This window comes from Zalophus californianus, chromosome 16 (genome assembly GCF_009762305.2).
Source record: "Zalophus californianus isolate mZalCal1 chromosome 16, mZalCal1.pri.v2, whole genome shotgun sequence".
NCBI lineage: Eukaryota > Metazoa > Chordata > Mammalia > Carnivora > Otariidae > Zalophus > Zalophus californianus.
In genome coordinates, this window is record NC_045610.1 from 56,940,731 (window position 1) to 56,967,409 (window position 26,679).

A 26,679-nucleotide genomic window follows, 5' to 3' on the forward strand; every position below is an offset into this window, starting at 1 on the left:
GCTTGCTGCGGGAACAGGCCAAGAGCGGAGGGGAGTTGGCAGGAAGTGTGCTGAAAACAAGACCACCACATGGCCGGGGCCAGACCGGGAGCCCCTGGAGCCTGGAGGGCGGGGGCAGTGCTGTGTGGCACAGGAGCCCACCTGGCCTGTTGGAAGGACCTGGATCGGCACACAGGGCAGAGGAGGAGCCAAGGTCCAGGGCCCAGGATGGATGCACTGGGGGAGCATCATACCCCACCGCCCTCCAGTCAAGCATGTGCAGCTCAAGAGTCTCTGGGTTGTGTAACTTGGGCCACTCTAGCCCCCCATGTTCTCCTTAGAAGTGGCGGTGGTGCTCACTGAGGTAGGAGCCCCCAAAGCCACAAGGAATGCAGAGGAACAGTTCCCCAAAGGGAAGAGGGACACAGCAGTCCCAGAAGTCATGGAGAAGGGAGGCTGGGTAGATCAAAACACAAAGCTACAGACAGGAGGGGAGTCAGAAAGCCTGGACTTGATCCTGAGACACTGGAAGCCTCCAAGGGGCTTGAAGCAGGGAAGTTTCTTTATGAAATGTGTGCTTCCAAAGACCACTGTGATTTAAATCCCAGCAGGTTCCACTCGTGTGACCTCAGGCAAACTGCCCACCTGCTCTGCGTCCCGCTTTCTTCTGGGGAATGGAATGATAACTGTATCCCCTCGGGATCTGTTGTGAGGTTCACGGGAGTCCCCAAGGTTCACGGGGTCCTGATGGGGTCAGGGAGAATATGTTTCAGCTTGATGCGCAGGATCTTTATTTTTATCATAAAAGAAATTAAGCTCTGCTGTTTATACCTTGGGTTGACACTGGGTCCTCAGTATTGTAGGTCAGAGGGTTATGCACCAAAAGTGGGTGCCAAGGAAGGAGTGAGAACATCACACCCCAGAAAGCTGGACACACACACACACACACACACACACACACACACACACACAGCTATGGGGACTCGTGTGGTTTTCAAACCACCTAAGTTTAGAGGGACTTACTGCTTGTTTTATCCAGTTAGATAACTTAATTCACACAAATGGACAAGTGACATGAAGTTTCCTGCCAAGAAACCAAGAATTGAAGACCATGGTAATAACACAAGCACCAAGAAAGCAGAAGAAAATGGCAGCACCAAGCACCTCCAGGGCAGAGAGAGCCTCAGGGCCACAGCAATGACCCAGCTAACCAGACTGAACAGAAGCCAACCACCACTACACACACACATCTGAAAATACCCAGACTCTGAAAATGGATTTACATCCGCGCTCGTTGAAGATGAGCTTTGCCTTAAGTACTCCGTGCTATGAAGTATTAGCTAGTGTTGGTGGCTTGCCTATTTTGGTTCTAAAAAACCTTCTCCTAATCGGGAGAGTGAGATCAACAATTTTTATTGATAGGTGAGCACAAGCGGAAGGGTTTGGCGTGGTCTAGAAAGTGGATTAATGGAAGCTGGGCCGGCACGGAGAAAGGAGCTGGAGGTCCCTGCAGCTTCCGTCCCGGGAGAGGTGCTGGTAGCGGCACGGTGGAGACACTGAGAGGCTGAGTTGACAGGACCTCTGCCAGAAGGTGAGAAAGTGGCAGAGGTCACCACTGACTCTAAGGCCCTTGCTGATGTTCCACAGGCAGCTGGACACGTAATCTGGAGACTCGGATCTGAGGGTCTTCAGCATTGACAGGTGGAGACTTGGTGCTCACTTAGACTTGGAAGTCAGGCAGGCAGACCCAGTCCTCAAACACTGGCTATGCCTATAACCCACTGTGTGACCTTGGGTAGATGATGTCACCCTTGTGCTTTAGTTTACTCATCTATAAAACAGGGCATAATAATAGGGCCTACCTCAGAGGGTGGTAAGGATTAAATGAGAGTCTGTAAAATCGCACAGCACGTTAACACCCTAGCAAGGGAGGTGAAAGTTACTGTGGCTGGTGGGAGGGCCCGGAGGGAGGGAGGAAGGAGCATGGTCGGAGGAGGACTCACACAGAATGGAGGGGCAAAGCAGGTGAAGGAATGCGTGCCGCAAGTAGGAGCCAGAGGCGAGGGCTGGGCTTGGTGGAGAGGTGGGGGGTGGTCCCCTCTCCCCCGCTCTTGTCCTTTGTCCAGGGAGTTCCCTGGAGGCTGCTGGAGGTCACACAGCCAGGAGGTGGGCTGGCGGGAGGGGGGCTGGTGGTTGGAAACCAAGGCTGCCTGGTTCCAAAGCCAGTTCCCAGCAGAAGCTCCACGGAGCATAACAGCTGGTACTCAGGGTCCAGGGAGCTGGGTTTGGTGCCCAGTTCCTCACCTACTAGCTGTGTGTCCTTAAGCCACTTATCCCCTGAGCTGATTCCCCATCTGTAGATCTTACCCCTTTCCTAGGGTTTGGGGAGATTTGAATGTAAGGCTGCTTGGGAAGAGACCTGAGGCTTGCCACACCCACAGGACTGAGTGAGCTACAAGACCTGGCCTGGATCAACCCGGAGTGGAGGAGGGCACCAAGGAGGCAAGAGCCTGGAGAGGAGCTCCGAGCTGTTGGCCCAAGAGCTTGCAGGATACATTGTAATGAGCCGGAGCAAGTCAAGCTTGCTGCTGGTGGCAGTCCCTCACACCTATGCTCCAGAGGGCCTTGGGAGCCAGACTGCCTGGGTTGGCATCTCATTTCTCACACTCCCTGTGACACTCAGCTGTGTGCCTCAGTTGTATCGGCCATAAACTGGGAATCCTTAGGGTACCACCTCTTAGTGCGCTTTCAAGAATTCAATGACTCCAGGGCGGCTGGGTGGCTCAGTCGTTAAGCCTCTGCCTTCAGCTCAGGTCAAGATCCCAGGGTCCCGGGGTCAAGCCTCGTGTGGGGCTCCCTGCTCCGCGGGAAGCCTGCTTCTCCCTCTCCCACTCCCCCTGCTTGTGTTCCCTCTCTCGCTGTCTCTCTGTCAAATAAATAAAAATTTTAAAAATATATTTAAAAAAAGAATTAAATGACTCCATAGTGAAGTGTTCAGTGCCCGGCACATAAGCCCTGAAATGTTAGCTGTTTACTGACATTGAGTCCAAGAGAACTAAGGAAGGAGTGGGTGAGCCTTAGAGCTCCCAGGATGGTGGTCCAGACAGGTTCTTTGAAGGAGCCCCCCTCCACTGGGCAAGCAGTGAGACAGGAGCAGAGCATGTGGGTCCTCAGTTTGGCGGGGTGCCAGGCTGACCTTGCGGGCAGCCGCTCCCAGGCAGCACGGTTGCCCTGTCCTCAGCCTTTGTCCGCTGCTGAAGCGTCTCCTCTTTCTCGGGCGGCCTCCCTTCCTTTGTTGGCCTAGGGGGTCAGACCTGCAGCCACCTGCATTATTAATGTTCATGGGTAAAGCTGGAGCCCCCGGGGGGTAGACTGAGCCTGTACGCCCCGCCAGGGCAAGAACCGGTGTGGGCGCTGCCAAGGGCTGAGGGCGCCAGGGGCTGCCAGATCTTCCGGAGAGGACAGAGACGCCGGGAAGCCCCTCTTCACTGAGCCCGCCATGGGCGGGAGCAAGGGCAGAGCGCCCCAGCGCCAGGACGGACCCGGGAGGCCGGCCTCTGAGGAGCAGGAGTCCAGGTTGGCCCGCGCAGACGGCGCGCCTAGCCGGGAACGCCGACAGGGTCGCGGTAAGGCCCACAGGGCCAGACCAGTCTTGGAGCCCGCCACTTCGGGAAGCCACGGGACCCCTGGTGGCCGCCGGAAGCCCACCGCAGAGCAGAACGGCTGCTGCAGACGGCCAGGGGCTGGGCCGCCACCGGAGGCCCAGCGGGGTCCAGGCAGCGCGCAGTGTCGGGGGCCCGCGTCTAAGCACCGGGACGGCCGTAGCGGGCGCCTGGAGGAAGAGAGTCTCCCCGGAGAAGGGAGGACCGGCGAGCTCTGCCGCCGCAGGAAGAGAGGAAAAGGGCGGAGACCCCCGGCTGGGCACGGCTGCCGAGAGACCCGGTGCCTCGACGGGGACGCGTCGGGTGGAGACGGGGGCAGCTCTTGCCAGGATAGCGAAGCCCGCGAGGCCCAGGAGAGCGACAGCCAGAGCAGTGGAGCCCCGGAGCTGCGGCCCAAGCCGGGGCAAACGGACACGGGCTCGGGAGACCCCCAAACCGGGTCGGAGCCAGCTCAGGAACACGGAGAGTGCCCCAGCAGCGACGGTCTGAGCAGCGACGGCGGGGACAGCCCTGAGCCCCGGAGCCGGGAAGGGTCGTCGGGGGTGGGACCCCGGGGAGAGGGCGAGGATTCCGGGACAGGCACGGAGTCGAGCCTGCAGGGGCCCAGGCCTGGAGGGGGCCCAAGGGCAGCCCCAGGAACGGCGAGCCGGACCACTGAAGCCGAAGAGACTGAGCCGGGCAAAAAAGCCAAGGCCTCCACCCCCCTCGAGGGAAGCCCCATGTGCGCACCCCGGAGCTCGCGGGCTCCCGGGGACCCCGGGCCGGCCCGGGACTCAGACAATGAGGTGCGGCCGGAGGCTGAGCCGCAGGGCGACGAGCCTGGAAGAGCCTCGGCCTCGGCCGCCGGGACTCGGCGCCGCCAGGTCGGAAAGATGGTGGGGAAGGTGCAAGTGGCGGCGGGCGAGAACGAATCTGGGGCTGGACAGAAGGACGAGCCCGGAAACCCAGCGCCGCTGGCCGCCCTCGTGGCGCTTCGCAGGCTCCGCACGAAAGCCCCGCCAAGCCCGGCTCCCCAGGCCGCGGCTCCGGCTCCCCGCCGCGCGGGCCTTAAGGAGAGGCTCCTGCGCGTGGTGCGCGCCCTGGGTCTCCTGCACTGGCTGCGGCTGCAGCGGCGGCGGCCGGCCGGCGAGGGCCGGGGGGCGGGGCCGCGGGGGGGGCGGGGCGGGGTCGCGGGCCCGGCCTGCGGCGCCGGCAAGTGCTGTGCCTGGCGGGCGAAGCGGGACTGGGGGGACGGCCCAGGGCTCCCCCTAGCGGCGACTCGAGCTCCCCACAGTTTGCGAAGAGCTCAGCTCCCGGAAACCCTTCTGAGGATGAGGACTCGACTCCGGATCCCAAGTTTGCGGTCGTGTTCCCCAGGATCCACAGGACTGGGAGGGCGTCGAGCAGTCGGAGCTCAGAGGAAGCGTCCACATACGCCTCACCCGGGGAGGGGCACGCTTGGCCTTGTGCAGGAGCTTCGGGGGACAGTGAGGGGCGCGGGGCGAGTGGAGAAAGTGTGGCCGGGCCCCGCCGAGGCTCTCTTCTCGGCCCTACTCCCCACGACGAGCCCCCACTCGACGAGAGCGGCTCCAGAAGCGAAGCAGAGCCCGAGACCTTGGGGGCAGAGGCTCTGGTCCCCTGGGCTCAGAGCTCAGAACCCCGCGAGGACCCCGGGCTTGGCACCGACGCGCTGCTGCCCCGACTCACCTTGGAGACCCGTCTGCCGTGGGAGAGAGGCCCCGGGCCCTGCGGGTCCCCGAGGGAGCGGTGGGAGCCAGAGGATGAGGCGGAGGAGAACCTGGAGCTGAGCCTGGGGCTGGGCGTGGAGGGGCCGCCCTTACTGGGCGCTGAAGGCAGGAGCCTTGGGGAAGGCCTGGAAGACACGGAGGACCTGGCTCGGCTGCGGTGAGCAGGGGGCAGTTCCAGATCTGTCTTGTCTGGGCCCCATCCTACCTCCATTTTTATAAATTGTATCCTTAGAAGGGATTGTACTTTTTAACCAAAGGTCTGGCTGGAAGAGGCAGGTGAGGCGTGAAAATCAGGCGCGCCGCCTGGGACTTGTTTCCCTAACTGGCACAAAGCTTCCCTCGGGTCAGCGGCCTGGTGGTGCTTGCAGCCCCCATGGAGTGGGTAACTCGCTTAGCAGCCGCACCCTGTGTTATGCTTAGGGCTCAGAGAGGGTGCATGACTTTGCCCAAAGTATCTCTACAGCCAGTGGCCGTGCTAACCCAGGACCTCCTTCTGCCCCTGATTCCCTGCCCCGCTCTCCTGCTGTCCCCACAGACCAGTGTGTAACAGCTCTGTTCTGCAGTGCTTCAAGAAGAGGTTTCATCTGGGCCGAATCTACGTATGGGGGCACCTGGGGAGGGTTGAGGGGCTGGGATTCCCTGTCCCCTGGGATCTGAGGGCCCTCTGGCACTTCTAGAAGTTCTCCTTCCCTCTCCTCCCTGGGCTGGGTGCTGAACCCTTGCTGGGGACCTGCAGAGTGGGGGCCCGGGGCGGGGCTGAGCACCAGAGCCCCACTCCGTCTGTAGCTCCTGCTTCCTCTGTGTTTCCCCAGACCTTTGGAGGGCCTCTTCTGCTCTCTCTGAACCCCCGCCGGCCCCTGCCTCTCTTCTCAGCTGAGGTCCTGGCCAGCTACCACCCCAAAAAGGCCCCTAACACCACCCCGTACGTGACTTAGCCCTACCAGCCCTCTGCTCACCACCACCACCACCACCACCACCACCCCCCCCCCCGGGTGGCTAAGCCCCAGCACGTCCCACTGACCGAGATCCTGGGGACTGAGGGTCCTGCCTACACCTGGGAGGGCCCAGAAGCCCATCTCTGGTAACCTCCTCATTTGCTTCCTTCTCTCCTCCCTCAGACACATCTTGGCCATCGTGGTATCGGCCTATAGCCGGTCTCGGAGCACTGGGCAGGGCACATGCATTCTCCTCGGGTGAGTGGTGGTGCCCCGCGGAATCCACAGGCCACTCTGAGGACTGGGAGGCAGGGGCCACGGTGTCTGCATTTGAAGCTGCTTGTCTGGTCCACTGCTGGGCAGCAGCGCTGGACTTTGTAAGGGCTGTGCTCTTGGCTAAAGTCATCCACGTGCCCCTGGAATGTGGCATCTTGGAGACTTCTTTCTCTTTGGTCTCCATGCCCTGGGTCTATCTCTCCATGTTTCTGGGGTGCGGGGGGTGGGTATCACTTCCAGGCGGGCATACCCCACTTCCTGGGCTCTGTGGGGTGTCCTATGTGCCCCTTCCTGGAGACCCTGTCAGCCCCTCCCTCCTGCAGTGGGCACAGTGGCTCAGGGAAGACAGAAGCTGCCCAAAAGATCGTGCAGTTCCTAAGCAGCCTGGAGCAGGAACACGCAAGGGACCGAAGATGTCAAGTGAGGAGCCGCTGGCCCTTTCCCGGGGATCCAAGAGGGACCATTCTTCTCCTTTCGGCCCGGAGGGTGGTCTCCAGGCGTCTGGCTTCTCCTTGGGGGCAGCCCCAGGCCTTGCCTGCCGTGGGGCAGGGTGAGGTGTGGTGGGACTGCCCTTCTCCGTGGAAGAGCACAACCCCCAGGCACAGCGTGTCCTCAGCTGGGATGGCTGATCAGTGGATTCCACCACCATCGCAGGGGTACTTGAATGCTCCTCCCCCAAACAGCTGGATGGTGTGCTGCTCATACTCAGCAGCTTTGGCCACGCCAAGACAGTCCTCAATGCCAACGCCAGCCGCTTCGGCCAGGTCTTCTGCCTCCACCTGCAGCAGTGAGTGACGGGGGTCCTGACGGGCACAGGGGACACTCATGATCAGTTCCCTTTACTGGGAACCCGAGGCTGCTGCCCTTGGGTCCGGCCCCTAGTGTGTCCCATTCTGAGCAGCGCCCCTAGGTTGCAGGCACCCCCACCCACTTTCCTGTGCCCACAGCGGGGTCATCGTGGGAGCCTCTGTGTCACATTATCTGCTTGAGACCTCAAGGGTGGTGTTTCAGGTAAGACCTCCCCCCCCCACCGAGGCTCCCCTCTCTCTAGCTCCCAGAATGGGAAAGGGGGAGGGACCACTGTAGGGGGTTGTGGTCGCTAAGCCCCCCATCCCTGCCTTTCCCAGGCCTTGTCCTTGCTCCCCTGAGGCACAGGACCAGACCCTGCTCCCCCTGAGCCAGTCCTTCTCCCCCAAGGCCCAGGCTGAGCGGAGCTTCCATGTTTTTTACGAGTTGCTGGCGGGGCTAGACCCTGCGGAACGGGAGCGGCTCTCCTTACAGGGACCAGAGACCTACTACTACCTCAACCAGGTGGGGGAAGGAAGGCCTGCTCGGCGCCGGGTGCCAGGGCTTGCCCAGGGAAAGGTCTTGGCACGGGGGTCTGAGGAGTGGCCAGAGTAGAGGGGAGCTCTGGGTGGCCGGGCCCTGTCCCCTCACCCCCGTTGTACTCTGCAGGGCCAGGCCTGCAGTCTCCAGGGCAAGGATGATGCCCGGGACTTCGAAGGACTGCGGAAGGCCCTGCAGGTCATGGGCCCCGAGGAGGTGACCGCTGCCTGGGCTGTGCTGGCCGCCATCCTGCACCTGGGCAACATTTGCTTCTCTTCTTCCGAGGTGGGCCCCTGCTGTGGCCGGTGTGGACGCTGGATCAGCAGTGGCTTGTTTGCATAATCAGGGCGGCAAAGATACCAAACACTTGTAGGTAGATTACCAAGCCCTGGGCTACCCCAGGGCCTCACAGCGGCCCTGGAGAGCAGGCAGATTCTTGTCATATAGGTGAGAAAACAGGTCTGGATCATCTATGCCAGCGCAGGTTCCGCTAAGCTACCGCCCCTACAGGGGAGACCTGCACTAAGTGAGCAGCTATTATGTCCCTGGCACTGTGTGAATCACTTTCTGTATGTTTCCTAATTCCGTCCTCACCACAACTAACTTTAGGGTTGTTGTTTCCCCTTTAACAATGAGACAGTGGAGGGGCACCAGGGCAGCTCAGTCAGTTAACTGTCTCACTCTTGATCTCAGCTCAGGTCTTGATCTCAGGGTCATGAGCTCAAGCCCTGCATTGGGCTCCACGCTGGGCATGGAGCCTGCTTAAAAATCAATGAGACAGTGGGGGCTCAGAGAGGGAAAGACTCTTGCCAGAGGCGGCCAGCTAGTGAAGAGATAATTAGGACTCGAACTCAGGGCCCCCGGGCTGCAGAGTCGGCTCCCACCCACCGAGATCGAACTTGGGGCAACAGGGCAGCTCCCCGGGGCAGCGAGGCCCTGCCTCCTCTGCACCCCGCTTTGGGATGTGGCCGATCCCCAGCAGAGATCTCCCCGCCCCCTCCCTTCTCTGTCCAGCGGGAGTCCCGGGAGGTGGCTGCCGTGTCCAGCTGGGCTGAGATCCACACGGCAGCCCGGCTGCTGCTGGTGCCACCTGAGCGCCTACAGGGGGCTGTCACCAGGAGGGTCACGGTGAGTGCTGGGCTCCTCAGGGGGCGGGGCCACCCACATGGGCCTCGGGCCTGTTGTTCCACGCGCACCTACCTCCTCTCCGCCCCCCAGGAGACACCGTATGGCTGGGTCTGCAGGTCTCTGCCGGTGGAAAGCGCCATTGATGCCAGGTGGCCCTGGGGGCAGGAGGGAGCCGCGGCCGGGCCTGGCACTCTACGGCACAGGCTCACTCACCCTGCCCACAGGGACGCCCTGGCCAAGGCCCTGTATTCCCGGCTTTTCACCTGGCTTCTGACAAGGAGCAATGCGAAGCTGGCAGCTCCCGGGGAGGGAGAGAGCGTGGACACCGTCACTGTCGTGGACGTCTACGGCTTTGAGGTCGCCCCATAGGGCAGGGCCTGGGACCGGTGGCCCACCTCACCCTGATCATGTCTGGGGTCAGCGCTGCCTGAGGGGGGCGCTCGTGAGCGCTTGCCTGCCTAGCCCTGAGACAGCGCACACTCCGCAGGGGTAGCCTTCCTGCCCCGCTCTGTCCAGCCCTGACATCGCCTCTGGAGAGTTCTGTCCTGCTTGACCTTACAGAGCCTCACAGAAGCCTCTAAGGCAGCGGAAGACAGAGGCCCTAGGCTAGATCAGCCCACAGCCTCCCCGCCCATGCCCCAAGAGGAACAGGAAAGGGGACAGTCCCCTGAATGGCCCTGAGTTTTCATAAGCTCTTCAACCCCTTTCTAGAAGATCCCACCTCCTCAGGGAAGGGAGGAGGGGGCCTGAGCAAGAGAAGGTGGCCTCCCCCCTTGTTCCCGGATGGGCACTGTTCACTGTCCCCTGCTCTCTCTTCCCCAGCCTGCCCCTGGTGACTATATCCTCTCTGAGCGGGGAGGGGATGACGGTGGCAAGTGTGTGTGTGCGTGCGCACGTGCACTCTGTGTGTGTGCTTTAGAGCATGTCAAAGCTCTCTGTACAAAGCCGCATGGAGTGCAGGCTCTGCTGGGCTTGTGAGTAACATGCTGGGGGACGCAGAGGAAGGAACCTGTAATCCCTACAGGAAGAATGCTGGAGGGCTTCTCAGAGGCAGCGGCCTGGAGCCCTGCTTATGAGGATGTGGGATTCCGATAGCCAGCAAGCTACTGGGTCATAAGAAGAGGCGCTTTCCAGACCCCAGGATGGCTGTGACCCGTGGCCTGAAGGCTCACAGTCGTTCTGAGGCAGAGGGAGGAGTGTGGGCTGAGGCCTTTGGACTTGACCCTGTGGGCTGCAGCATCAGCCCTAGGGCACCACTCGTCCCTGAGTTCTGGGAGGGCAATGTGCAGCAACCCCCCGCCCCCGCCCCGTGCCCCCGACACGTGTGGGTGCCCACGTCCTTGCTGCCCCGGTGCCCCCAGGCCCTGCGGGTGAACGGCCTGGAACAACTGTGCAGTAACCTCGCCAGCGAGCGTCTGCAGCTCTTCTCCAGCCAGATGCTGCGGGCCCAGGAGCAGGTGAGAGGCGCTGGGCCTGGCGGTGGCCGGTGGCACCCAGGCCTTCCCAAGCAGGGGCCATCCCTGAGAAACAGAGGGCGCTGAACTGAGAGCTCGGCCCCAAAGCCGCTCGGCCCCAAAGCCCCTCGTCCCGCCCCGCCCCACTATGGGCCATCTCGGCCCTTCTGGGCCTCATCTTACTCATCTGGACAATGGGAGGGCCGTCCCTGCTCTGGGTCCAGTGAGCTCCCCCACGAACGCGGGCGTGCTCTGGAACTGGCCCCGTGCTGCTGTTCCCAGGAGGCCTGTCGCCGAGAGCTGCTGCCCTGGGTGCCCGTTCCCCAGCCTGTGCGGGACACCTGTCTGGACCTCCTCATAGACCAGCCCCACAGCCTCCTGAGTATCCTGGATGCCCAGACATGGCTGTCCCAGGTGAGCCCCAAGCAGTGGGGGCCCTGGTGGCCATGCCAGGGGCCAGCAGGGCCTCCGAGAGCAGCCACAGGTGATGGGGGCCGGAAACCCTGTGCATAGCTTCTCAGCACAGCTTGGGTTCAAATCCTGTCTCTGGGTGATCCTGACCTCTCTGGGGTTCCTCAAGTCCTTGCTGCGGAAGGGGCAGGGTGGTGGGCACTGCGCAGGGCTCATGCAGGGCTTGTGGTGGTCCCTCGGGCCTCCAACTAGTAGGGAGCAAGCCTCGGGGCCCTGGTCCTCCCGTTCCACAAATACTCATTGATGACCCTGGAGGGATGCGTGGTCCGGGCAGGGGCACATCTTGTGCAAAGGCCTGAGGGAAGCTCATCCCTCTTATCAGGCCACAGACCACACCTTCCTCCAGAAGTGTCACTATCACCACGGCAATCACCCCTGCTACGCCAAGCCCCAGCTGCCCCTTCCTATCTTCACCGTGAGGCATTACGCTGGGCCTGTCACCTACCAGGTATTGGGGTAAATCAGGGACAGACTCCTGGGTGAATCAGTGAGGGTGATGTGGCCCGGGTGTCCCCTCCGCAGAGCTGACTCACCTGACAGCTAAGAGGAGTAGGTGAGGGGAGGCCCCTCCCAGGGCTTGACCATATGTTTCTGCCTATGCCCTTGGCCCTACCCAGTTCCTAGCGTGACTTAGTGAGTTCTGGCTGAGCCCCGTGGGGTAGAGGGAGATGAGACTGGGAGCCTTAAGGCCAGGAGGGGAGGAGCATATGTGTGGGATGTGCAGACCCGACTCTGATAACCTCTGGCTGCTTCTCCTCCTGAGCCTACATTTTCCTGCCTGTAAAATGGGAATGGGAGTCCTGTAGCACTGTTGGGAGGATTAAATGTAGTAATGGGGAAGTGGTCAGGCAGGCGCCTGGCACGTAAAGGTGCTCATTGAAGGGACTCGCCTTTCCTCCTTCTGAGTTTCACGGTGATAGCACACCTACCGGGGAGTGCTGAAGGCAGGGGGCCTGGTGTATAGGGTAGGACCACATGCTTAGTTTGAGGTAGGGCAAGTTCAGTAAGGCTTCCTGGAGGAGGTGAGCTGTTTTGGTTGTAGAAGAAAACACAGACCACCCAGAAGTTACCCAAAGAAGAAACCTAAGGTTTATCAGTTATACCTCTGTTCCCCGCCCCCCAGAAAAACCCCAATCACATCTAAAAAAAACCACACACACAAGGAGATTGAATAAAGAAAACCACAAAACTATATTGAAGCTCACAAAAGAAAACTTTTTTTAAAAGACTTTATTTATTTATTTGAGAGAGAGCATGAGCTGGGGGGAGGGACAGAGAGAGGGAGAGGGAGAGAAACAGGCTTCCCACTGAGTAGGGGGCCCAATGCAGGGCTCGATCCCAGGATCCCGAGATCATGACCTGAGCCAAAGGCAGACGCCTAACAGACTAAGTCACCCAGGCGCCCCAAGAAAACTTTTTTTTTTTTTTTAAGTAATCTCTACTCCCAACGTGAGGCTGGAACTCACGACCCTGAGATCAAGAGTCGCATGCGTTCCTGAGCCAGCCAGGCGCCCCACGAAAGTTTTAATTTTGATGAAATCCAGTTTAATTTTTCTTCTGTTGCCTATGCTTTTGGTGTCCTATTCAGGAAATCATTGCCAAGTCCACTGTCATGAAGCTTTATTCCTACGTTTTCTTCTAAGAGTTTTAGAGTTCCAGGCCTTAAATTTAGGTCTTTGATCCATTCATTTTGGGTTAATTTTTATATCTGATAGATAAGAGTCCAACTTCATTCATTTGCATGGGGGGGATTTCCAGTTTTCCCAGAGCCATTAGTTGAAGAGACAAAGGTGGCCCTTTATTTAGCCCAGTGGGGAGAGGCGGGATTATGTGACAAAGGGACCAGGCTCCACCCCAGTCTTCTCTCTTTGGCTCCCCCTCTATTCCCCACATTGTCTCTTGCAGGTTCACAAATTTATAAACAGAAACCGGGATCATCTTGACCCTGCCGTGGTGGAAATGCTTGCCCAGAGCCGGCTCCAGGTGCCCCCCCACCCCTCCACACTGTGTCCCCCTGCCCCTTGGACCATGGGCTGAGCCTTCCGGGGTCCGGATGCTGTGGCCTGGCCCACCCTGGCTCCCCGGGGACGGGCTATGGACAGGCCTGGGAAGCGAGCCAGCTCAGCCTCCTCTTGCCCCACAGCTTCTGGGCAGCCTGTTCCAGGAAGCAGAGTCCCAGTCCAGGGCTGGGCCAGGCAAACCCCCCCTGGCCTCTCGCTTCCAGCATTCCCTGGAGGACCTCCTAGCCCGGCTGGGCAGGTGAGAACAGTGCCCCCCCCCCCCCCCCCCCCCCGCATAGGAGACCCCAGGGCCTCAGGGGCTGCTCTGCGCCCACATGACCCCCCTTCCTCCCATCAGGAGCCATGTCTATTTCATTCAGTGCCTCAACCCCAACCCAGGAAAGGTGAGCTCCCCCCCACCCCCCACCCCCCACACCTGGCCCTGGAGCCTTCCCATCCACCTGCCCTGCCCTGCTCAGCAGCACCCCCCCAACTCCAGCTCTCACTGGCTCTGTTTGGTGGCCACAGCTTCCGGGCGTCTTTGATGTGGGACACGTGGCCGAGCAGCTGCGCCAGGCTGACATCCTGGAGGCATTGTGTACCCGCAGTGCCAACCTCCCTGTGCGCCTGCCCTTCCAGGCCTTCCTGGCCAGGTAGTGTCCCAGGATGGAGGCAGCCGAGGGCCCGGGCACCTCGGGCCGGGACCCACAAGGACAGCCCCCCAGAGTGGCTGGCAGACCCAGGGTTCCTCAGGGCGGAGGTGGACCCACTTTCCTTGGGACCCTAGGCCTGGCCCCCAGCCCGCCTCCTTTCACTGCTCTCTCTCCTCTCCCTCCGTCCCTCTCCTTCCCTATTCACTATCCGTGCTCCCCCCCACGCCTCTACCTGCCCCTCCGCCACTCAGCAAAACTCTGCTGGGTGCCAGGCACATAGTAGGTGCGCTGCAAGTCGTTGTTGAATGACTTAGGGGCGGGGGGGGGAGCAAACAGGCGTGGAGGGAGGTTCTCTCTGTGCTTGTTCTGACACCTCAGCTTCTCCCTCCCCGGGGTAGGTTCTGGGCCCTGGACACAGAGGCGCGGGGAGAGACCTCTGACCGTAAGAGGTGTGGTGCCATCCTGAGTAAGGTTCTGGGGGCCGAGTCACCCCTCTGCCACCTCGGGGCTACCCAGGTGTGTGTGTGTGTGTGTGTGTGTGTGTGTGTGTGTGTGTGTGTGTGGAGAGGCAGGTGTGGCTGGGAAGGGAGAGGAGCATTCCGGGACAAACTCAGGAATGGGGGGGGGGGGGTTCCTTCTGGGTGGGGAAGCGATGACGTGGGCCTGGGAGGCAGGTGTCCCGGGCTCCCCACAAGAATCGGCTATCCTGCCGGAAGGGAGGAGGCTGAGGCCTGAGGAGAAGAGCAAGGTGGGCCTCGGCGCCCCCAGCCCGGGCACCCTCACCTCTGCCCCCAGGTCCTGCTGCGGGAGCCGGGCTGGCAGCAGCTGGAGAAGCACTGGACCCGGCGACGCTCCCAGGCCCTGCTCGGCCTGCACGTCAGCCTGCACACCTGCATCTCCCGCCAGCGCCTCGGCGGTCTACTCCTGCCACGGATGCAGGCGCACGTGCGAGGGCTCCAGGCCGGGTCTGCAGGGGGTGGCATGAGACTAGGGGCCTCCTCCAGGTGCTGGGGCAGGGTGTGGGAAGGGTAGGGCCTCAAGGAAATCTACCTGCCCCGGGGGTCATCCTGTCAGCATCCCCAGGCAACCTCTGCTTGAACACCCTGAGTGACAAGAAGCTCACTCTCTGCTCAGGCCACCTGAACCTGAGTGTTTTCTAGTCTGTCCACTCTGCCCCAAGAATAATCTTTTATCAGGCCGTGTGAGGCCCTGCCCATCTCTCCAGCCTCCAGGCCAGATTTTTATAGTCCAGGCTCTTTGGACTTCTTGGTCCTATAGGACTTCCTTCCCCTCCTCATGTAATTAATGCCGGTTCACCTTCACAGCTTGATGGGAATGTCTGTGCTCCTTCACCCAATAGCTGTGGGCTTGACCTTCTCCATCACCCTGGGCCCAGCGCTGGTGACGCCGGGATGGAGGCAGAGGTGGTGCCTCCCAGGTGCACTGGGGAGTCAGGTGCAGACAGTAAACCAGCCACCAGTCACCCCCAAGGGGGTGGTAAAGGGCTAAGAACAAAGTAAGGACAGTGCCATGGACCCCAGGGGAGCCTTCTGAGACAGGGCACTCATCACCCTGCTCTATTTCCAAAATGTCATCACCAGCAGAAACACTGGATCCCTCACGCAATCATTCCCTGCTCGCCTTTCCTCCAGCCCCCAGGAACCTCTCGTCCACTGTCTGTCCCTACGAATTTGCCTATTCCGGGTATTCCATGTAAATTGGCTCGTACAATATTTCCTTTTACATCTGGCTCGCTGCACTAAGTGGAATGTTCACGAGGTCCATCCATATAGTAAAAGGTGGCAAGACTTCACTTCTCTTTGCCCCTGGGTGCACGGACCACACCTTGTGTCTCCACTCATCCGTCAGCGGTCATTTGGACTGTTTCCACTTTCTGGTGCTCGTGAATAAGGCTGCTGGGAACATGAGTGTGCCAGTATGTCTGTTCAACTCTCTGCTTCCAGTTCTTTCGGGTCTTTACCTAGGAGTGGAGTCGCTGGGTCATATGGTAATTCTGTGTTTGGTTTTTTGAGGAGTTACACTCCCACCAGCACGTGTCAGTTTTCCAATTTCTCTACAGCATTGCTGGTACTTATTTTCCACTTAAAAAAAAAAAAAGATTTCTTCATTTGAGAGAGAGTATGTGCGCACACAAGCAGGGGGAGTGGGAGAGGGAGAAGCAGGCTTCCTGCCGAGCAGGGAGCCCAATGTGGGGCTCAATCCCAGGACCCTGGGATCATGACCTGAGCTGAAGGCAGATGCTTAACCCGCTGAGCCACCCCGGCGCCCTTATTTTCCACTTTTTAAATGATAGCCATCCTAGTGGGCACGAAGAAGTACCTCATTGTGGCTTTGATTTGCATTTCTCTAATGACTAACGAGGTTGAGCATCTTCTCATATGTTTCTTGGCCAGTTGTGTAGCTTCTTGGAGAGATGTCAAGTCCTCAGTCTGCCTTTTGTTTGTATAGTTTGTCTTATTGTTGAGTTGTGGAAGTTCTTTATACATCTTGGATATCAAACTCTTATCAAATACGTGATTTGCAAATGTTCTCCCATTCCATGGGTTGTCTTTTGACACTCTTGATGGTGTCCTTTTGCACAAAAGCTGTACATTTATTTTTTTTTTAAGTAAACTCTACCCCCAACTTGGGGCTTGAACTCACGACCCCGAGATGCTCTACCAACGGAGCCAGCCGGCCACCTCAAAGCTATACACTTATTTTTTAATTTTAATCCTGCTCAGGACCCCTTCCCTGAGGAGTCTCGTCTTTCTTATATCTGGACAGTTTTCAAAGACATGATCTCTTCTGTGATCTCTTATTAGATTTCCAGTGATAACATTTTTTCATTTTTAGAAGTTTTGCTTCTTAAATAAAAATACGCCAGACACTTCTCAACATGTCAGTTGATTGCTTTCATCTTGTGGCGGGGCAGGGATTACACGGATCCTCACTTTGCAGATGAGGACAATAAAACCAAGAGGAAGGGACTTACCCACGACCACACTGCCCGACTGGGTGGGAAATGAGCCCGGCGGTCGGCTCTGCCACCTGAGACCGTAATCCCCAGTACCGAACACCTTCTCAATGTACTTGTTCTTTCAAGCTGTCCTGTCCATTCCCTGTGGCTTCTGTTAAGCACCTAGGGGTCGTCAGCCTGGGGTCCGTGTCTACATTCATGTCTCGGCTTGGAGGGTTCGGGTACCGGGTCTAAGCTTGAACTCCTCCCCAACCCCCTTCCCGGCCTCCAGGAAGCGGAACCAACGGCGGCGGGCAGCTCTGGGACAGCTGAACAGCGTCCTGCTGGTGGCCCGGCCCCTGCTCCGGAGGCGACAGAGATTGCAGGTATCTGGGTGAGGCTGCTGCTCAGGGCAGAGAAGTCAGGCAGCCTTGCTGGCCAAGTTGGCCGGACCGCAGCCAAGTCCACTCCTGGCCCAAGTACACGAGGATCGAGGGCTCAGAGACCACGGCTGGCCCAGCTCTTCCCATTTCCCACTGCCTGGCCAGGGGAGGCTGGGACCTCCGGGAGGTCACTTCCTTCATCCCTGCCCACCCTCCAGAGTCTCAGTCTCCCCTGCCTGCCTGGGGTGCCTTCCCATCCTCTCCAGACCTTCCTCAAGGCCGACCTGCTTCCCTCTTTTGCCTGATGACTCCAATGTGGGGGCCATAAAGCCGCTCAAAGGTCAGCGCCCACATACTGCTTCTCTCTGTGGCCCCTCCCTGGCTGGACTTTGTCCCCTGGCACCATTTCTTCCTACCTCCTCCCCAGTGCCCCAGCAGACGGGCAGCAGCGGCCAGTGAGGGCTCCAGAGGGCTGGCGGCAGGCAGCCGGCCCCTCTGGGTCTGGGCTAACTTCTCCACTGGGGGCCGGAGGGGGCAGCTGAACTGCTGAGGTGGGGAGGATCTGCCAGGAGGTTCACGGAGACCCCTCACCGGGGCACCAGCTCCTCTCGCATCTCCCTCAGCAGGTTGGGCATCGGTGTGACTGGCACAGTGGCCCAGCCTCCAAGACAGTGCCAAGCATGGTAGGTGGCCTGGAAACTCGAGGGTGTCCACTGGGTTATGAGCCTCCTGAAACTGGCATGGCTTGCGGACGAGTGTGGGGTCCTGGGTGTGCATCCCTTGGGCCCCCCAAGACGAGGCCTGGGCCACCCTCGGTCTCCCTCTGAGGGCTCCTGGGGTCCTATTTGTGTCCAGGATCAGAATCCTTGGTCTTTGGAGAAGTTTATGGTCCTGGGGGTGAGGAGGGACACTGGGTCCCTGTACCCCTCCTTTAGTACTTTGTCGATCGCTCCTCTCTGCCAGGAGCTGGGGCGCTTGGAGATCCCGGCTGAGGTGGCCGTCATGTTAAAGACAGCGGAAGGTGGGTTCTGGTTGGTGTCCCTCTTACCACGATCCCTCGCTCCTGCAGTCTCTCTGCTCTGCAATCAGTCTGTCCCCGCGGTCCCTCCCTATGATGCTCTGGGCTCCCCCGGGCTCTCTCTGCCCCAGGGCTGGGGGCGGGTGATGACGGGTAGAGGCGGTCCACAGCCAGCTGCCTTACCTCGGCCTTTCTGGGCTGCCTCTTGGCACGTTCCCCAGGCCATCACCATGCCTTGGTTGGGAGCATCACCGAGTCCATGCCCCCTGAAGTTCCTGCCCGGACCAGCCTGACCCTTCCACCAGACATCGACCAGTTCCCGTTCTCCAGCTTCATCTCCACTAACTTTCAGGTGGGCCCCCAGACCTCGGCTCTCCCTGGCGGACCTCCACGGCTCCCCAGATTTTAGCCCTGCCAGGCAGAAGCTAGGCCTGTTCCTTCTTCCCACTCCACCCATCCTCTCCTATCACGGGGGTGATGGGTGCAGCCACACTGCTTGGAGAATATCCCCTGAAGCCAAACGTCTCACTCTCGAGAGGAACTTAGACCCGTGATGCCACAACTTTGTTACCCCTGCGGCATCGTCCTGCCGTTGAAGTCATGTCATTAGCATGTGTGTAACAATAAGGCAAACGTCCAGCCTGCACTGTTGGATACAAAAGCAGGATTCCAAACTGGACATAGAGTAGGATCCCAGTTTTGTTAAAAACAACAATAGGTGTGGGAGGGCAATGTAGGTATCTGTGCGTAGAAAGTGAGACCGGAGGGGCGCCTGGGAGGCTCAGGCGGTGAAGCCTCTGCCTTTGGCTCAGGTCATGGTCCCGGGGTCCTGGGATCAAGCCCCGCATCGGGCTCCCTGCTCAGCGGGCAGTCTGTTTCTCCCTCTCCCTCTGCTGCTCCCCCTGCTTGCGCTCTCTTTCTCTCTCTGTCAAATAAATAGAAAAAATCTTGAGAGAAAAAAAAAAAAAGCAAGACTGGAAAGAGAAGCTAAAATGTCCACTGTGGTCATGACTGGCAGGGAAATGGTAATGGGTTTTTTATTCTTTATCCTTTTCCATGTTTTCTGAGTTTTCTGCATGCGTGGACATCAATTTTCTAATCAGAAAGAGCCACTGAGATGCATTTCTAAGGTGGTTTTCCTCGCCAGCCCCTCTCCGTCTCCCAGGGCGCGTGCTCCCGTGGGCTCCGCCGGGGCTGTTTCCAGCAGGTCAGCACAGACCAGCACCTGCTCAGGCGCTGTCACCCCCCCCCCTCCTTGCAGGAGCCAGCCCTGCCCAGCCCTGGGCAGCTGCTGGCCAAGCCCCTGACCCGGCTGGATGGTGAGAACCCTCAGCATGCCCTGGATATCAACAAAGTGGTGAGTGACGCATCGGGGAGGGGAGGGGATGGGGGGGACCCTGGCTCCTGGGTGCTGGCTGAGCACCAGGGGAGCCCTGCATGTCCTGCCTTCGCCTTGCTCCCTGTCTACAGCTGCTGCGGCTCCTGGGGGATGGGTCCCTGCCCCCCTGGCAGGAGCAGAGCATGGGCGAATACCTGGTGCGACAGGGCCAGCGCCGGCCAGGGCTGCGGGACGAGCTCTTCAGCCAGCTCGTGGCCCAGATCTGGCACAACCCGGATGAGCAGCAGAGCCAGCGCAGCTGGGCCCTCATGGCCATCCTGCTCAGCGCCTTTCCCCCCATGCCCACCCTACAGAAGCCACTGCTGAAGTAAGGGGCCTGCCTTGCGGGGCCCGGTGAGTGGGATTGGTGGACTGCCCACCCCCACAGCAGCCCTGTGCTGTCCCTGCAGATTTGTGTCCGACCGGGCCCCCAGAGGCATGGCAGCGCTGTGTCAGCACAAGCTGCTGGGGGCCCTGGAGCAGACGCATCTGGCCTCTGAGATGGCCCGGGCCCACCCCCCCACCCAGCTCGAGTGGACCGCCGGACGGCGGCAGGGCCGCATGGCTCTGGACGTCTTTACCTTCACTGGTGATGCTCACCTTCTGCTCAGGCCTCCCCAGGCCCACAGTGGGGCCAGCCCTGCCTCCTCACCCTCCCTGGACCCCCTTCCTGCCTCAGCCCTCTAGCTGCCCCCCCCGTGACCCTGATCACAGGGTCCTGTCCTGCTTCTGGAACCCCCATGGGGACAGCAGCCCCTTCCCGTCAGGAAGGACCTGCTGCCCCTCACTCCGGTCCCCGCCCCTTGTCCCTACAGGGGAATGCTACTCAGCCGAGGTGGAGTCCTGGACCACGGGGGAGCAATTCGCCGGGTGGATTCTGCAGAGCAGGTACAGGGATGGGGAGCAGCCAACACAGACCCCGTCCCTTCCTCACCCTCCCCGCCCACTCTCCTGCCTGGGGGGGGGCCTCCTGAAAACCCAGGGCCAAAGCCTGCTCCCCGAGGGCGTTGGCGGGGGGCGAGGCACGCAGGGGTAAGCGGGCAGGAGCCAGACGGTAGGTTCAAGCTAGGGAGCAAGAGTAGAGGTTGTATCTGCGGTCCAGATTCTAATGAAACAGGTCAATAAATAAATGAGTGCATCAGAGCCGATGCGGAAGCAGAAGGTCATGAGGTGCGAATAAAGGAGAGCTGTCTGAGGAAACCAGTTCCTCACCCAGGTTCTGCCTTCCTCAGCCGCCTCCCCTTGGGGACCCTCGGGGTGGTCGTCCTCCCTATGTGGCTGATCACTCCCTATGGCGCCCCTCTGTCCCTCCCAGAGGCCTGGAGCTGCCCCCGCGTGGCTGGTCCGTGTCACTGCACTCCGGGGACTCCTGGCAGGATTTGGTGGGCTGTGACTTTGTGCTGGACCTCATCGGCCAGACTGAGGACCTGGGGGACCCAGTCAGTCCCCACAGCTACCCCATTGCCTCCCGTGGCTTGTAGGTGCCACCCCAGCACCCCTGTCCCAGCCTGTTCCTGTCTCTGTTCTGTCATAGGTGACCCCCCCTAGCCACCCTATCACACCCCGGGGTTCACAGGACCTGCTGCAGGCCCAGCAGCCCCCCACACATACCTCATCTCCCACCCCATGGGGATGACCCCCCACAGCAGCTTCTATTCCTTGTCTTAGCCTGGACACCACCCCTATCCAAGGCACCCCCTTAAGCTGGGCCCATTGTCTCCTGCAGAGCTGAGGACATCCCCCCTGCCCCTGGCATCCAGGCCCCTTCATTGCCCCCAGGTCCACCCCCGGGGCCAGCCCCAGCACTACCCAGCAGGAGCCAGTCAGGTAAGGCCAGAATGGGCACAGTGAGGCTGGCAGTGCAATGCGAATGGGGGTGCAGGGTGCCCCACACCCCAGGGTGACACCCTCCTCTGGCCCCACAGGGGAGTCTCGGACCTCAGAGAACCTGGATGGCTTCCTGGACAACCTCTTCCAGCCAGTCCTCTCCCCGGGCCACAGTGTGAGTGTTCTGCACACACACCCAACCCCATCCCTGCCCCTACCCCACCGGGGCCTCCAGTGCCTCTCCCATCTCTCCCAGGGCTCCAGTTCTGACCCTGTGGCCTGTGGCCTTTTGTCCCTACAGGATCTGGAGCAAGGCTGGGCTCTGAGCAGCCGCATGAAGGGAGGGGGCGCCATTGGGCCAATGCAGCAAGGCAGCTACCCCATGGGTGAGCGCAGGGCCGAGCATCCATCCAGGGTCTCCCCAGCCCAGCAGCCTGGGCAAGCACGGCCTGGGACCCCCAGGCAACTGGGGTCAGAGCTCCAGCCAGCACCTTGGGGGCCCATCCTCTTCTTGTTGCCTGGGGCTGGAGGGAGGGGGGGCTCTGTGGGCCCAGATAAGGATCAACCCCGGGGGGGCCCTGTCCCCTCAGTTTACCCAGGGATGATGCAGATGCCCGGATACCAGCCAGCCATGATGCCTGCCCCCGTGCCCATGATGCCAGCGATGGGCGCAGTCCCTGCCATGCCAGGTAAGGCCAGGTGGCGGCTCCCTTCCCAGGTAGGAACTGGAGGAAGGGAGGTCCTCCCCGGGGCCCGGAGGGCGCAGTGGGCAGAGGACCACGTGCCAGCTGGGCACTTGTATGCCACTTGCAGCCATGGTGGTGCCGCCGCCACCGCCGCAGCCCCTGCTTCCCAGCGTGGACCCGAGGCAGCTGGTGACCCAACAGCAGAACTTCATCAACCAGCAGGCGCTGATCCTGGTGAGGGTGGGCAGGGCCCTCAGAGGGCCTCGCGGGGCCAGGTCTGCGGGGCAGAGCCGGAGCTGCTCTTACCGGGCCCGCTGCCCCTCCCCCCCCAGGCCCAGCAGATGACCGCCCAGGCCATGACTTTGTCGCTGGAGCAGCAGACACAGCAGCGCCAACACCAGGCTCAGCCTCTGGCCCGGGCCCCCGGAGCTGCCTCGCCGAGCTCACCCCCAGCCGTCGCCCCCAAGCCCAAGAAGCCCCTGGCCCCACGCGGGGAGCCAGAGCAAGAGCTGAAATCGGTGGGTGCCTGAGGGGGAGGAGCCGAGGCCAGGCAGGTGGCAGGGCTGTGTGGTGGGGAGACCCCACAAGGATGGGGCGGGGGGGCGGTGCTGGGAGAGGGGCAACTTGGCTGGCAGGGCTGCTCCTTCACTTCCCCTTCCTGCCTACAGGAGACCTCACAGGAGGCCCGAGAGAAGCCCCAGCGGCCCAGGAGCTTCCAGCAGAAACAGGACTATTTCCAGAAGATGGGTGAGGGTGCTTGGGGTGGCCAGCCTGTCCAGGAGCCTGCTGGGCATGCCATGGAGAATAATCGGGTCACCTGGGGCACTTACAGGGCAGCAGCAGATCAAGGTGAAGACAGTGAAGCCTCCACCCAAGGTACAGATCCCCCAGGAGCAGGAGCAGGAGCAGGAGCAGGAGCAGGAGCAGGAGCAGGAGGAGAAACCAAGAGCAGGTGGTGGGGACACAGGGGGCAAGGGGGCCCTGGCCCTGTGGGTCTGTGCAGGGTCTCACATGTTTCCTCTCCTCCTGGTCAGTGCCATCCCCCCCACCTCCCCCCATAGTGAAGAAGCCACTGACACAAGGTAGAGTCAAAGCTGCACAAGAGGCTGAGGCTGAGCCAGCGGCCCCGGGGGTGGGGCCTGGTGGTCACCCTAAGCCAGCCCCCCAACAGCGGGCAGAGCCAAGCAGGGAGATTCGCAACATCATCCGCATGTACCAGAGTCGCCCGGGCCCCGTGCCTATGCCCGTGCAGCCATCCAGGTGGGCCTCCGGGGCGACCAGGGCTGCCCAATCCCCAGGGAGTCACCCGGTGGGCTTAGGACCTCTTCCTTCTCTCAGGAAGCCCCCGAAAAGTTTCCTGAAGAAAAACAACCCTAAGGATGAGGCTCTGGCTAAGTTGGGGATCAGCGGTGCCCACGCATCCATGTCGGTGAGGCCCCATCCCGTCCAGGACATGGCTTCTCACCTCAGGAGTCCAAGGCTCTCTGGGGTAAATTTGGCCTTACCCCTAGACCCAGCTGTGTACATTCTTTGTGCCTCTCCAGATGCCATCGCCCAGCCCAGGGAAGGGCCCCCCACCAGCTGTGGCCCCTCGACCCAAGGTCCCACCACAGCTTGGGCCCTCCAGCTCCATCAAGGAGAGCCAGACTCCGCCTGCTGCCCAGGCACCCTCACCTCCACCAGCGCCCCCGCTGCCTCTGCCTGAGGAACCAGGGACCCCTTCAGCTGGGCCCCGCGGTAAGGAACCTTCTGTCCTTCTGTGGTGGGCTTCACTGGGGCAGGGCAAGGTTCCCAGAAGCCTCTCAGTGCTCAAGGCTGTGAGGTCAGCCGCTCAGGCACTCAGGGCTCTGGACTTTGGAGCCATGGGCGAGGAGCCCCAGCTTCCGCGTTCCCATCCAGGGCAGGGCACAGGTACCTCTGGGGCCCTTGTGGCACTGAGGGACTGTCTTGGGGTATTGTCCTCGGTGCATCCTGGCAGCTCCATCAGGAACTTAGTGTCCCTGCTGACATGGTCAGGGACAGCAGGGAATGTCTGAGGGCTGGAAATGGAGGCCGGAGATGGGATTTGGGCAGGAGGGAGGCAGCAAAGGTTGAGCAGGCTGAGCCCTCGCAGGTCCCGAGGGAGGGCACAGTCTTTTATCTCCATGTCCCCTTCATTCTGGCTCTGGCAGCTCCTCACCTGAAGCTCTTTGGCCCCTCCCTCTGCCAGGCTGGATGGAGCCCATGGAGGACCAGGGAGTCTCCACCCAGCTGCTCGTGCCCTCCGGCAGTGTGTGCTTCTCCTACGTCAACCCACCCTGGAGGTTGTTCCTACGCAAGGAGGTGGGCACAAGGCCGGGGCCGCAGCCAGGCCTCTCTCTGGGCTGGGGAGGGGTGGCAGGCTGTGCTGGGACCCCAGGATTTCCCCATACACAAACACTGGGGGCTGCCTCCCCACGACCTACCTCCTCAGATCTGGTTTTCCTTCCAGGTCTCGGAGGCAGAGGTGGGCTGGGAGGTAGGGGTGGGGGGGCCATTCCCATCTGTTCTCCTCGCCCCTGCTCTCCTGCAGGTGTTCTACCCCCGGGAGAACTTCAGCCACCCCTACTGCCTCAGCCTCCTCTGTGAGCAGGTGAGAGCCCGGGCCACCTGCGCCATGGGCAGACGGACTGCGCCCACACCTGGGCCAGGTCACCACCAGTGCAAGACGCATGAAGGCAGCCAGCACTTAGAGGGCATGGGCTGTGTTTCAAGCCCTGCCTTCATTTACTTCATCCTCACCACATCCCTGAGAGTAAGGACCATTATTGGCCTGCAGTGAGGATTCAAAATAAAGTGTATACGGTCCCCAACACGGGCCCTGGCACACAGCAGATGCTCCCTGATGCTTGTTCCTGTGCCACCCCTGGATGCTCCCAGAACCCTGCCTCTTCCCCCAAATTCCATCAGTCTCCCCTCCTCCCCCGCCATGTTCTGTTCCTTCAGGAAATTCATCTCAGCTGACGGAGCAGCAGTAACCCGCTAGTGCGGGTGATTGAGGGAGGCGAGCGGGAGGCCGGGGGGGCGGCCCTGGGCTCAGAGGCCCCACATCCCTCCCTCCTCCACCCGTGCCCATGAGGCTCTCCAGCTTTTCCTCCGTGTGTGGCTGCTTCCGTGGTGGGCTCTGGCACCGGCATCTGGTGGTGACCTCTTGGCTCTGCCCCCAGATCCTGAGGGACACCTTTGCCGAGTCCTGCATCCGGATCTCCCAGGATGAGCGGAGCAAAATGAAAGAGCTGCTGGGTAGGGTCCAGGGACCCGGGAATCAGGGGCCTAAGTGATGGGACTAGGTCTGTCTGGAAGGAGGGGGAAAACTCTGGGGTCCCCCCTTTGAGGGAGCCCGAGGACAGTCTGGGGTCATTCCTGCCCACAGGAGACCTGGAGGTGGGTCTGGACTCGCTCAACACCACCGAGGACAGTGTCAAGAAGCGTATCGTGGTGGCCGCTAGGGACAACTGGGCCAATTATTTCTCCCGAATTTTCCCTGTCTCGGTCAGTGAGGCTGGATGTAGGGCTGGGGACGCCAGCACCCCAGTCTGGATCCCAGCACGCTCAGCATGGGCCTTTGTGGCAGGGATGAGAGCCGGGGCTGGGGTGGGCCCCAACGGAAGGACAAAGAGCAGCATGGGCCCTGAGTAGCCCCGGGGCGTCTTGGATGGTGGTGGGGACCAGGAGCCTGTTTGTGACCCAGCCACCTTCCCTCCGGGCAGGGCGACAGCAATGATGTGCAGCTGCTGGGCGTGTCCCACCGGGGACTGAGACTGCTCAAGGTGACCAAAGGCTCCAGCTTCCACCCGAAGAACCAGCTGAAGACTCTGTGTTCATACAGGTGAACCTGGCCCGGGGGCTGGGCCGGGGTTGGGGGCTGGCCCGGGGGCTGGCAGGGGCGAGCCGGCTCTTAGCTCATGCCTCCGCCTGTGCACAGCTTTGCTGAGGTGCTGGGCGTGGAGTGCCCGGGCATCTCCACCCTGGAGCTGTCACTGAAGAGTGAGCAGCTGGTGTTGCACACGGCCCGGGCGAGTGCCATCAAGGCCATGATTGAGCTGTTCCTGAGTGAGCTCAAGAAGGCAAGTGTAGGCTGGGCAGGGGGCTGGCGGGCAACTGGGCTAGGGGACCCGGGCCGGGTAGGGGGGCCTCGACCCGTGCTGTGTCTGGTCTGGCTGGTCCCAGAGCTGTCAGCCAAGCTCCTTCAAGCAGCCCGGGGTGGGGCTAGGCCTTCAGGCCGGATTCCTGGAACTCTGGACTGCTGGGTGGGGAGTGAGGCCAACAGGGGAAGCAGGTGGGGCCGGAAGGACTGGGGTCACAGGCAGGCTGGCTCCCTTGCCTGCTCACCCTCCTGCCTGCAGGACTCCGGCTACGTCATCGCCCTGCGAAGCTACATCACCGATGACCACAGCCTCCTCAGCTTCCACCGTGGGGACCTCATCAAGCTGTTGCCAGTGGCCACGCTGGAGCCCGGTATCCCTGGGGGCAAGCAGGGCAGCCGGCACAGGGCGGGCCAGCACATAGCAGAGCCTCGGAGGGGCAGAGAGGCCAGGTGGGTGAGGCGCTGTCCTTGGATGCCTTCCAGGCTGGCAGTTTGGCTCCACCGGGGGCCGTTCTGGACTCTTCCCTGCCGACATAGTTCAGCCAGCTGCTGCCCCAGACTTTTCCTTCTCGCCAGCGAGGAGTGGCTGGCACAAGAATCAGCTGCAGCACAGTGAGACGGGGCTGGCTCAGTGGAGGAGGGCAGAGGTGAGGAAGACGGGAAAGGTGGAGGCGAAGCCTAACTAGGAGTCGAGGACGGAAAGGGCTCGATT

The 26,679-nt window shown here is 61.0% G+C and overlaps 1 protein-coding gene across 1 annotated transcript in view; it reads left to right on the plus strand.

Moving 5' to 3' along the window:
* The first annotated feature begins 3,478 nt into the window (after positions 1–3,478).
* MYO15B (myosin XVB) overlaps positions 3,479–26,679 on the plus strand; it is a 28,834-nt gene continuing 5,633 nt past the window's right edge. The window contains exons 1-50 of the mRNA XM_035724426.1: positions 3,479–4,643; positions 4,751–5,525; positions 5,904–5,967; positions 6,181–6,290; positions 6,487–6,561; positions 6,903–6,999; positions 7,263–7,366; positions 7,527–7,590; positions 7,777–7,890; positions 8,035–8,190; positions 8,920–9,033; positions 9,124–9,182; positions 9,258–9,390; positions 10,395–10,490; positions 10,770–10,901; positions 11,281–11,406; positions 12,864–12,941; positions 13,102–13,217; positions 13,317–13,362; positions 13,487–13,611; positions 14,010–14,127; positions 14,407–14,576; positions 16,863–16,956; positions 17,580–17,636; positions 17,917–17,974; positions 18,193–18,323; positions 19,233–19,328; positions 19,442–19,677; positions 19,760–19,938; positions 20,165–20,237; positions 20,665–20,826; positions 21,076–21,176; positions 21,275–21,351; positions 21,478–21,562; positions 21,767–21,865; positions 21,990–22,096; positions 22,195–22,380; positions 22,531–22,609; positions 22,695–22,814; positions 22,897–23,122; positions 23,201–23,291; positions 23,407–23,599; positions 24,072–24,184; positions 24,414–24,473; positions 25,048–25,123; positions 25,254–25,372; positions 25,591–25,709; positions 25,806–25,947; positions 26,227–26,338; positions 26,451–26,614. Of these exons, the coding sequence (XP_035580319.1) occupies positions 3,479–4,643; positions 4,751–5,525; positions 5,904–5,967; positions 6,181–6,290; positions 6,487–6,561; positions 6,903–6,999; positions 7,263–7,366; positions 7,527–7,590; positions 7,777–7,890; positions 8,035–8,190; positions 8,920–9,033; positions 9,124–9,182; positions 9,258–9,390; positions 10,395–10,490; positions 10,770–10,901; positions 11,281–11,406; positions 12,864–12,941; positions 13,102–13,217; positions 13,317–13,362; positions 13,487–13,611; positions 14,010–14,127; positions 14,407–14,576; positions 16,863–16,956; positions 17,580–17,636; positions 17,917–17,974; positions 18,193–18,323; positions 19,233–19,328; positions 19,442–19,677; positions 19,760–19,938; positions 20,165–20,237; positions 20,665–20,826; positions 21,076–21,176; positions 21,275–21,351; positions 21,478–21,562; positions 21,767–21,865; positions 21,990–22,096; positions 22,195–22,380; positions 22,531–22,609; positions 22,695–22,814; positions 22,897–23,122; positions 23,201–23,291; positions 23,407–23,599; positions 24,072–24,184; positions 24,414–24,473; positions 25,048–25,123; positions 25,254–25,372; positions 25,591–25,709; positions 25,806–25,947; positions 26,227–26,338; positions 26,451–26,614 (7,392 nt within the window). The remainder of the gene's footprint in view (positions 4,644–4,750; positions 5,526–5,903; positions 5,968–6,180; positions 6,291–6,486; positions 6,562–6,902; positions 7,000–7,262; positions 7,367–7,526; positions 7,591–7,776; positions 7,891–8,034; positions 8,191–8,919; positions 9,034–9,123; positions 9,183–9,257; positions 9,391–10,394; positions 10,491–10,769; positions 10,902–11,280; positions 11,407–12,863; positions 12,942–13,101; positions 13,218–13,316; positions 13,363–13,486; positions 13,612–14,009; positions 14,128–14,406; positions 14,577–16,862; positions 16,957–17,579; positions 17,637–17,916; positions 17,975–18,192; positions 18,324–19,232; positions 19,329–19,441; positions 19,678–19,759; positions 19,939–20,164; positions 20,238–20,664; positions 20,827–21,075; positions 21,177–21,274; positions 21,352–21,477; positions 21,563–21,766; positions 21,866–21,989; positions 22,097–22,194; positions 22,381–22,530; positions 22,610–22,694; positions 22,815–22,896; positions 23,123–23,200; positions 23,292–23,406; positions 23,600–24,071; positions 24,185–24,413; positions 24,474–25,047; positions 25,124–25,253; positions 25,373–25,590; positions 25,710–25,805; positions 25,948–26,226; positions 26,339–26,450; positions 26,615–26,679) is intronic.